The 11,596-nt window shown below is 40.6% G+C and overlaps 1 protein-coding gene across 2 annotated transcripts in view; it reads left to right on the top strand.

Annotated features, from left to right (window-relative positions):
* The first annotated feature begins 7,991 nt into the window (after nucleotides 1–7,991).
* LOC110505521 (zinc finger protein DPF3) overlaps nucleotides 7,992–11,596 on the top strand; it is a 46,951-nt gene continuing 43,346 nt past the window's right edge. For both annotated transcript variants that reach the window (XR_005039597.1, XM_036963067.1), the window contains exon 1: nucleotides 7,992–8,279. Coding sequence is in view for 1 of the 2 variants with exons in the window: in XM_036963067.1 (XP_036818962.1) it covers nucleotides 8,248–8,279 (32 nt within the window). In the remaining variant the exon portion in view is untranslated. The remainder of the gene's footprint in view (nucleotides 8,280–11,596) is intronic.

The raw sequence follows: 11,596 nt of genomic DNA, 5'->3' as shown, positions 1-11,596 counted from the left end.
GTTTCTGTGTTGACAACCTCTTTGGTATACATGGAGGTAATGGTTGTATGAAAGTATGCTAGAAGACAGGATTTTAGATATGGAAAATAAACTTTTGTAGAAAACGTTTGTTCAGCTTGAAAGTCTGAGAGATGCATTGCCTTTGAGGTGTTGTGAGGTAGTCTGGGTACCAGTCTCTAACATTCCACTCCTTGTACGTCATGTCATGCGCCAAATTGGCAAGTGGCACGGCGTACAAGGAGTGGAATGCAATAGCTGAACAGAGACCCCTGGAAAAAAAATCTACTTAACCTCATTATTTAATTTATACTGGATGGTATTTTTGTAATGTGTCTGACCATTTCTGTTACTTGATGTGCATTATGCACCTAGAATTGAATTGAGTGGCAGTAACTTCCATTTGTTTGAATCTTGTTGAGCTGCTGTTTTTTGAACATGCAGATTCTCCTCTAACCCAGTTTAACATAACAAACACAAGACTATAGATCGCCATAAGCATAGGCTGATGGGACAATGAACTCCGCTTTTCAGTTTCAACACATTTAATGATTTCTTTTGAGCCAATTGCTTCTGTGGCATTATTCGTCATCCACACTAAAGACTGCATTGTCAAATAGATTGCATGCTTGTTATTTCATAATTTGTGCTTTTTAGTCATTGAGATGTTATACGTTGTGTTAAGGGAGTTTTATGGGCTTTTCTGAATAACTTATTGGTCATTTTGAGTATACTTGCTTTTTTTTTCCTGTAATCTGTTCTTTGCATACGACACTTGGATACGTACAGTCAGCTGGCATTTATACCTGAACCATTTCACATCTTTGATGGTTATATGATTATGTGGCTGAAATGTAGTTAAAGCTTTAATTAATCAAATAACTTCTTTATATCCACATCTATTGAAGTGTGTTTTGAAAGAGTAATTTGAAAAGTTCAACCAGGGGAACAGTTTTACCTGGATGCATGACACTGGACATTTTATTACCTTTACATTGGAGTTTGTAATAAAAAAAATAAGTGAAGACAAATATTATTTGTCCTGTAAGCCTTTTAGATATAATTGTCATTTTGGAGTGTTTTGTTTTAATTTGTTACTTTTGTCTAACTTTAGTCAGGTTCAATTTCTAATGAGATGTTCCCTTCAACCCTGCAATGTTTATATGTTGCATTGGGGGAAAGAAAGCACAATAATATCTGAGAAGTCTATAATTTACTCAGTTTCGAGCTCAATTGGTATCAAGAGACCAAAACATGTTCCAGGAAAACCTTCCCCCTACACCACCACCAGCCTGTACCGTTGACACCAGGCAGGCTGAGTCCATGGACTCATGCTGCTTACGCCTAATCCTGACTCAGGTATCGGGATCAGGCAATGTTTTTCCACTCAATTGTCCAGTGTTAGTGAACGCGTGCCTGCTGGTGCCGCTTCTTCTTGTTTTTAGCTGATATGAGTAAAACCCGGTGTGGTCGTCTGCTGCAATCTGCCATCATCCGTGACAAGGATGGTCTATTGCAAAAGACGGAGATGTTCTGCACACCACTGTTTTTCTGCTCTGTTATTTGCCTGTTTGTGGCCCACCTGTTAGCTTGCAAGATTCTTGCCATTCTCCTTCGACCTCTCATCAACAAGTTTTTTTCGCCCACCGGACTGCCGTTGACTGGATGTTTTTTGTTTGTCCCACCATTCTTGGTAAACCCTAAACACTCGTGCATGAATAGCCCAGGAGGCCGGCCGTTTCTGAGATACTGGAACCAGCGTGCCTGGCACCACGCTCAAAGTCGCTTAGGTCACTCGTTTTGATCATTCTCACATTCAATCAAACAGTAACTGGATGCCTGTCTGCCTGCTTTATATAGCAAGCCACATGACTCACTGTCTGTAGGAGCGAACCATTTTCTTGAAGGGGGTGGTGTACCTAATAAACTGGTGTACATTGTCAGCATTCAATTTTCTATAATATAATACAGGGAGAACCCTATAGGCCACATGTCCGTGTATGTTTTGTTATTTAGATTTCTAAGGCAAAATATAGTGGAAAAACAGATTAATCTTTGAATATGAAAAACAAAAATCTGAAATCGACTTGTTTTTCTCATTTATTGTGTCAAAATTGGACATGGAATAACGGAAAACAAGTAACTAAATGTATACAACTTTTAGATTTTATTTTTTTGTTTTGTTCATACGTGGAGTACAGTACCCCTCATAGAATATTCACAGGGCTTAAGGGGGGTTACAGCCTAAGTAGGCAGCACAAAGAAAGGAATAGACTATGAAAGTGACAGGAAGATAAAAAATACTAATGTTAGCTAACCCTTTTTTTTATTTTAGATCATTTGTTGGGCTGGAATTTCTTCTGTTGTCATTTCAATAAGTGTTTGAAAAAGATTATAAGAATACAAAGTAAAAATTGTGATACAAATGTCTGACTGCCTCTTTATAATGCTTCGTGTTTGTGTTTAATACACTTGGCATCTGTAATTTCAAGGTTCTACTGTACATTCAAGTCTCAAATGGACTCCAGGGGTTAACTCCTGTTTGCTACTGCTGTCCAGAGGACGTTAAGAGCTACTACATGCAGTTGAATTAAATAGGCCTTTTTCAGAAATTTTAATATGAATGGCAAAAATCTTTGTTTATATCCATGAAAGGACACATTTTTGGAGGTTGTCAATACTGATTACTTTTAGGATTGCGTAGGAAAGGGCATGAAAAAAAATACATTTTTGGAATCATTTTGTGCTTTTTGGACCAAGAAACAGGTGCGAGGAGTCTGAATCAGAATGATATTCCCTATAATAAAATGTAATCAATAGACACAATTCAACATTAAGACAATTGTGTCATTTCCACAATTACTTATTACAAGTAACTTTTCATATAATGGGAAGTTGATCAGGTGTCTGGTCCTCAGTAGCTGCATCTGCTGACTACACTACCAGATCAGTGATCCTAGATCAGCAATGCTACCCTGAGACACTCTGATCTTCCTTGAATTGTATGTGTGTAAGTAAGTGGGGTGGGGAGAGGAGTGTACTGTAGGTGTATGTGGTGGCCTGGCTGGTCATTTGTTAGTGGGCAATAGGCTCAGGCCTTTGCCTGTATTTAACATATGTCTGTGGCAGTAATTCTGAATTTTTTGTTGTTGTTTTATAGCAGAGAGAACAAATGGGAATATTTGTTCAATCGAAAGGGAATATTCACAAGGTACAGACCACACCATCAACTGTATATGTTTAAGATATTTAATGGAGTGAGTAACAGACAGGAGTTGGGGGCTCAACATTACCCAGTTTGTATGACAGTTGAACTTTGTATGTCACGTGTCTGGATCACAACCAGTCATAACTAGTGTCTATCAAAGCAACATTTGCATTGCAAAATCAGGAAATGTCCTCAATTTGGATGTCATAAAATGTCATATGTCATTATGTCATAAAAGGAAACGTCCCTAGCGGCCGGAACCGATATGATGGCTGGTTACACAAAGAAAGGGGTTTGGGTTTAAATGAAAGAACAGGAAGACTAAGGAACGAAAGGATTGGGTCTCTATCGGACCTTATGAAGCTATGCTATCGTAAATACAAAATCTTATGCATTCTAAATAACCGCCCATTTGGAAAAGGAAAATGCAAGAAATATTTACTCTGAGCTGCACTCCCATAGATTGATCGTAGATGGAAGGCTGGGTTGCCCAGCCTGAAGAATATGTCTGGTGGTAGAATGGATATTGTTGTAGTACCGTCGTCGTGTGGTAGAACGGATACATTGTAGTACCCTGTCTTTCTGAAGAGGTTGTCTGTCCTTTCCTAGCCACGCACGTTTACAGCTGCTGCTGCTGCTGCTAACTCGACATCTAGGATGTATCACTTCTTTAGTGAATAAGAGTTCAAAGTTCATACCAAGTTGCCATACTATAAGCTCATGCTATATTCTGGCTGGTATAGTCGAAATGCATCCTTCCAGCATGTCGATCGTCACTTCCATGTTGAAATCGCCCTTTTTTAATGTATGGACAGCAGTCCTCACGTCACCCGGAACACATTGCTAATTTTGTTAGGTTGTTGTCGTTCAACCTTTCGCAACCAGAGCTCACGCTGAGGTTGGCTTAGTTCTGTAGTTGATTTTAGACCTTTTAACGTACGGACATCAGTCCTCACGTCGTCAAGGAACATAAATTGACTTTCGTCAAGGGGCTTTTGTAGTGGTGGAGAGAAGAGCGTGTTTCATAGTTCACAACCAATGTCTGTTCACTTGGGCGGGGCCTTTGAGTGAGCAGAATTTACTTTTATGAAAACAATTTTCTCATTTAGAAGCTAAAATTACATTTAATCTTTTCACAAATAGCTTCATATTTAAACATTTAAATTGCACAACAATTCCATGTGAATCTGATAACTAGAATGTGTAGACCTTCCAAGATACAGTTAATGTCATCCTATCATCAGTAATAATGTCTCAGACGACAACTGATCTGACATCATATTCTTTAAGTACGAACGGATATTTTCAACTGATTGGATTACCGAAATATGGTTCCGTTCCCCACCCTTTTGATGTTACCAGACTCTCCCTATGTTAACAAAGGGTTTTCAAATCTGAGTCAAATCTGTAGAGTAGAGAGAGGAAAGGGGAGAGGAAAGGGGAAAAGGTATTTATAGGGGTCATAAACCTCACCAACAGGGGAACGTCATGACACCGGGATATACGGTATTACTGGTAGTGCACTTAGCTAACATTAGAAAGTTAGCAAAACCCAGCAGGAGAGTCTCAGGGTCATCTATAGGCAATACCATACAACATGAGATAAATGGAGAGACACACCTTGAGAGCAGCATGCCAAACAGGAAGTGTAAAGAAGGAGCTTTCCTTGAAGGATGGGGAAGGAGAGTCTCAGCTGAAATCCAAGAATTCTGATATGTTCTGTCCAGTTGTCCTTCAAACAGGCCTGCAGGTGCCAGCAACCAGCTTACATAGCATATGTGAATGAACTGTGAGGATTGTCAAGACAGAGAGAGAGAGAGAGAGAGAGAATTAACAGTTCATTTGTGATTGTTTATTCCACTTGCTTTGGCAATATTAACATGTTTTCCATGCTAATAAAGCCCTTTTTAATTGAATTGAGAGAGAGATAATCACTGTTGAGCATTCAATTTAAAATAGTGTTAAACTGTTCTAGAGTCATATTGTCTCAGCACAGTAGAGTACAGCAGGGTTAGAGAAATATGCAAATTTACAGTCATGGGGACAGCATTCTTGCTTCTCAACCCGGGTGTGGTAGGAGGCGGTAGTGCATGACCTTGAGAGCATCATGTCCACTTGATAGAGCTGAGTGAATGGTCCTGTGTGTGTGTGTGTAATTGGTTTAATTATTTATTTACTAGCAAACTAAATGATAACACAGGATAAACATACACCCTCAATACATAAGGAAAAGGTCCCTAGCGGACTAACACAACATATGGTGCCTTGTTACAAAGAAGATGAAGAGGGAGAGAGAGAGAAAGAGACACTTATCATTGATACATTTTAGGAACTATTCTCACAGTAATCATATACTTTTTACACAAACCGCTGCCCATTTGGAGTAAGAAATCATGAATGTGGGCTCCCGAGTGGCGCACTGGTCTAAGGTGCTGTATTTCAGTGCAAGATGTCCAGGCTGCATCACATCCGGCTGCGATTGGGAAACTCATAGGTCGGTGCACAATTGGCCCAGCGTCGTCCGGGTTTGGCCAGAGTAGGCCGTCATTCTAAATAAGAATTTGTCCTTAACTGACTTGCCTAGTTAATTTTTTTTACATCTATTTACGTTTAAATGCCTTCGTTCGCTGTGGATTTCTGTCGGAACCAGCCCTCAGGAAGGGTGTTGGGCCTTTCAGCGGCACGCTTGTAAGGCTCTGATTGTCCAAAAGGGGTCGTATTCTACTGTTGTTTACTCTGGAAGATACTCCTTGGAAGGTAGGCTAGTCAGCCGTATCAACGGTTCCCATTGGTGATGAGAGTAGTAGAATACATTGATTTGAGAAGAGTAGTAGAATAAGATGGTTTGAAGAGTAGTAGAATGGTCCCACGCTTTTCTAGATATTTTACTTAGGACAGCTAATCAGCCATACCGGTTATTGTCCGGGAGGTGAGCTTCTCGCTTCTCCCTCGCGTTGATATTCAGAGTTCAATCCACTTTGGATGTGTGCTGCAGCTACACTGGTCTCAATGTTAATTTCTTTACTGATCCTTTTATGCACTCTGGTCGAAAGGGACAGTTCCGTCAGGCTGACACGCTCTCTGACCTCACTCTGGGCGTGGCTACTTACTGTGCAAAGTTTATTGGAGGCAAATGATCCCTTATGGCTCCTAAAATCACATTCTTGTCTAAACAAAAATACTTTAATTATTTTTCATATTTCATTCACAACGTAAAGGATGGAGACTTCATACTGGTGTTTAGAGCGAACCGAATGGTTGCTGGATCGAATCCCCTAGCTGACAAGGTAAAAATCTATCGTTCTGCCCCTGGGCAAAGGCAGTTAACCCACTGTTCCCTGGGCGCCGAAGACATGGATGTCGATTATAGCAGCCCCTTGCACCTCTCTGATTCAGAGGGGTTGGGTTAAATGTGGAAGACACATTTAAGTTCAATGCATTCAGTTGTACAGCTGACTAGGTATCCCCCTTTCCCTTACATGTAGTGTATATACTTTCCAAGTTACAGTATTTCCTTTATAACACTTTTAATGACATCACAAAATAACAACCCATATGACATTTTTATTCTTTAGCTCGCCTCTGACCATTCCCCACATTCTCTGTTAGGAATATTGTTTCAGTATTCGCTTTAGAACGCGTTAGAGTTTAGGCGGGAAAAGTCTCTGGAGACAAAGAAACATTCCTGTGTGAATTTGGAGAGGGATGTTCTCTCTCCTTGATTTATAACAGGGTATAAGGTGTCAACTCCCCACCAGGTCCCTCCTCCCCCCTCTGTGGGTGAGAGATGGTCTGGTTACTGTCATCCATTGCCAAGCTGACCTGACCCATTCGGATCTTCACAGGACAGTCATGACAACCCATACCAATAAAAAGGCTTATTTTAACTTACACAACTTATACTTTAACTTATAGGCAGATTTAACTACATGAAGTTCCTGGTGATCAGCTAAAATGCAGTACTGTGCTTTTCTCCTGCGGTAAAAGTCAGATTTCACACACACACACCACACACACACACACTGTGTGTGTACTGACTATAGCTTAATTGGATATTGTTGTTTGTGTAAGCAATAAAGATTTAGGATCTTCATTTGATCACTCTTTTGTTGCTGATAATTCTGCACAGTAGGAAATGCAAAATTGTAGTGTATTCAAGGTTTCAAAAGGCTTCTAAAGTTTGTAATTCCATTTTAAAATGCCAGATTTGAAAATGTATCACCCCCTACAAAATGTTTTCATGAATTAATAATCTACATTTCCTGTTGCTGCAGGATATTTTTTCTGCTGCAAACTGACTCAAATTAAGATCCTACATCTGTAGCTAAGTTAGCTATGCAAAGTGCCAATTATTTCCAGTAACTGCTCTTAATTATTACTCTGTCAATAAACACCATCAGCTGACAGAAGATCTAGCTAAGTTAGCTACAGAAAGTAATGGAGAAATCTCACTTTTCTGCAGTAGCTCTGGTTGGGCAATGGGTAGCTCTGGCTAGCATGACTATAGCCAGTAACCAGTTAGGGCTAGCTGGGCACTGGCTAGCTAGCCCTAACCAGCCAGCCAGCCAATGCAAGCCAACTTTATTCAGTTGTTGTTGAGTTTGTTATATTGGCATGCTAACTTCATAATTAGTTCCTGTCACACTCACACAGTCTAATATTTTCTTTGTGCTGGCAGCCTAGGCTGTAAACACAACCCTAAGCATGAATATTATATAAAGGGGCGTGTACTTCCAGGTGGGAACAAAACCAAAATCAGAAATGTAATAGATGTTGTTATTTGTTTTCCATTATTCCATGTCAAATTCTGACACTATATATGAGAAAATAAGTTGATTTCCGATTTTCGTTTTTCTAATTCAGAAACGACAAACACGAAAAACGATAAACAGACCTTTTTCGTTTTCCATTCTCCGTTTTGCCTCGGAAATTAAAGTAACAAAACCTTCACGGACCCACCCCGAGCCCCGATTGGTTGGTTGGTTTTTCGTAGGTTTCACTCAGAACTGCAAGACGCTGATATTGCGTTACCGTGTAGCAAAATGGCGGCTGTCATTCAGAACCCACTTAAAGCGTAAGTAAATTAACAAATTGATTAAATTCTGTTGTGTTACTTTGTTGCCAATACTTGAATTACATGGATCCGTACTTTTAAGCAAATACAAGACGCGTGCAAATGTGGGAATAATGCTGTCGTAACAATGTGTATTTCTACTTGCGGAGCCGAATTAATGTGTCAGTGCTTTCACCGAAGTAGACTACTTAGTTTATTAGACATTTCTGCATATTATGGTTTACAATCTTCTATGTGTGATATGCGGATTATCCCATGTGTCATACTAATTGCGTTTTAGGCCTGTAACCTCAACATGATCATTTATTGACTCATTTGAACCGACTCTTGAATTTATCTGAACGTTGCTTCAAAATTTAGCACAAAAGTGTTTCAACATGCACTCTGCTATTACGAGGACGAGTAAAAGACAATTGCACGAATTTCCATATTTCCGGAATAACATTGACATCCCGAGTCTTTTATAGTTGGTGTGTATTGTCGAGATGTCAACTTTGGCTGAGCGCAGACGTGACAAGGACCCAGTAGGTAGAGCAAGGCAGGAGGCATTTTATATTTGCATGCCTTTCCGCCCGAAAGCGAAGTGACAGCAATGCGAGCCCCGGAATTTCCTTTGGAGGTAGTCCTATGCATTTTGTAAAGCGCCTGTGCAGTTACTTAAGTTTTATCCTATCCTCTGTGTGTTCACTAATGAATCAACAGTATTTATCCTGTTTTGTCCGTGACGCCATTTTTTCTATGAGAGCTTATATTGTCAGATAATATATATTAGCCGTAGAAGTAAAAAAATAAAAAAAAACTATTGCCAATTTAGAAGTTTGGGCAAGTTTGTATTGAGTGATATTGCCACCTCATGTACATTTTCTCAGAGAAAGACAAACAAGGCCTACTGGTAAGTCATTTCTTTGTTACTACCCATGTTTGAGCACTGACAGACTGTTTGTAGGACAGTTAAGGTATAACCAGACCTTTTGGACTGTGCATTAGAGATGGTGAGACTTTCTGGAGGTGAAGAACGAGGGATGTAACTTGACTGTGCCTTTAAGTGGAGGAGTGGTGCAGATTAGCCAGGTCCATGATCCTGGGCCCATCTGTCAGGACATGCTCTGACCAGGAGGAAGTGTTGGGCACAGGCAGCAAGGCAGGAGACCCATCTGCTCTTCTGTAGAGGTACCCTGGCACCCCCATGGGCCCTACAGGATTAGGGAAGTGTGCTCCTCGCCCACCACTTACATATAGATGCATCATTATTTTACGCTTATGACTACATAAACGAGCTTGAAGAGCTCTACCACTGACAAGCATAAAGGATGGTCTTGTTTCATTTCATGGCTGTGGTGGTTCCCAGTTGGCACAAAGTAGCCTAGTTTGAGACACTGCCATTTTTATCCATTTTGTGGGACTAATTTCCTTTAAACCACTTTACCCTTGTATCCAACAAGATCAACCTAATCATTCTACTGTGCCTGAATGAGCTGCTTCTTCATCTCCTAGAGGTTTTAACATGTATAATGTCTCCTCGCTGTAAGCTGTGCTTAATGAAGTGTTTCAATCTGCTATAATTAGCTACTGTTTCAGGTTTCAGACTTCATCTCACACATTTGTCAGATTATAATTAGTCACACTTGACACTAATTGGATGTTGCTCATGTGGACCAGTTTGACCTTTTTAAAAAAAAATCAAGATTATTCTCCTTTGAGAAGAGGCAAATGAATTGGAGTCTTCTTGGCTTTGTTATAGAGAAGGAGTCTTCTTGGCTTTGTTATAGAGAAGGATATGGCAATTGTGGGTGTAGCCAAAGTGTTGCTCCTCCCACACTGTGTGTGTGTGTTATGCATGGAGAGTGATGAGGGACAAGGGGCTCTTCAAGCTACTGATAAAATGGAACTCAAAATATTGAGTCTGTATGTGCACAGGCCATGTGTGTTATTGGTATTCTATCTCAAGATGACTGTGAAATGGCTTTCTTGCTAGAGTCGATGTGTTCGATAGGAAACAGTCTCTCTAGACCCTCCCCTCTTGCAGGGCTGCAGCTATGGCTTCCTGTAAAGCTCAGATGCACCTGCAAAGAGCGACGACATTTGCCTGAACCAATCGCAAAATGCAGAAGTATCTGAAGAAAATTGGTATTCTGAAAAATGTGTATTTTATTGCCCTTTGTCAGCCTGTAGAGTATCAAGGTAAAGACAACAAGATTGATGCTAACTAACTCCAGCCCTCATAGGCTCTAAGCTAAAACTCTTGGGGTTCCTCAGATGTAGTGTAAAAGACAATGGAATTTAAGCTACTGCAGATCGCTTGCCTGGCCTCCTGGAAACTGGGTTGAGAGGTCATTCTCTTTTATGCAAAATGTGAGTTTATGTAATGCTCACACTAAGGGCTGGGCACAGATATGACACCCCAAACCGTTGACAGGAGCACACTGATAGAGGAGGCCCCAGCAACCAATAGATTTGCTTTTGGTTTCCCCCCTCACTCACATCTGTAAGATGGTGTGTGTGCTTTTGAGGTAGGCCTTACCTTACTGTAGCTCAGTTGCACACAGTGTCTGTCTGGTTAGCTGTGGTATGTCTTTTTACAGTTGGAACGACCTTTCAACCACTTCGATGTCACAAAGTCCCTAAAAAACGAACAGTTGAAAAAAAGAACTCATGCAAGAGGGAAAAAAAACAGAGAGCAAATACATGAGTAAGTGTTAGCAGGGCCTCGTTCACCTCCTGTGCTCTCAGACGCTGATGCTCGTCACTCATTATGAGTGTTAGAGAGATCTCTCACCTAGGCCACCGCACCTGCTGCTCAGGGCACTGAGGGCAGTGCACTCGAATGAAAGAGGGCAGGAAGCTCTGAGACAGTTAACGCCTCATAACTAAGGGAGCTATCAACATTCCTTTCGCTGCTTGTTTTTCTATCCAATGGCTGTTTTTTTTGTCAGACACATTATCCTCCACTGAAGCTTGACGGAAGTGATCTAGGTACAGCAGTCAGATTCACATGACAAGATAATGGCTACTCTAATTTGTGGGGTAGTTTTAGGCCCATTTAGGGCCAGCACTTTTTAAGTAGGAGCCTAATGATGGTATTGTTAACAGGTACAACACACGTATGCTAAACAGCAGTTACAATCTTGAAACATGATTGAGGTGCCACAACATGTTAAAATTTACTGTGCTGCTCAGAGGCTGTATAGGGCTGTATAGGCCCATAAGCAAACAAGAACATGCTCATCCAGAGGAGGTGCTCCTTCTTATTTTTTTCAGTTTTAATTTAAAAAAAATCTTAGTACAGACTGAACAGATAGAGAGGAAAAACACACGTG

This window comes from Oncorhynchus mykiss, chromosome 25, assembly GCF_013265735.2.
Source record: "Oncorhynchus mykiss isolate Arlee chromosome 25, USDA_OmykA_1.1, whole genome shotgun sequence".
Lineage (NCBI taxonomy): Eukaryota > Metazoa > Chordata > Actinopteri > Salmoniformes > Salmonidae > Oncorhynchus > Oncorhynchus mykiss.
Note: the sequence above shows the minus strand (reverse complement) of the source record. Positions and strands in the feature narration are given on the sequence as shown.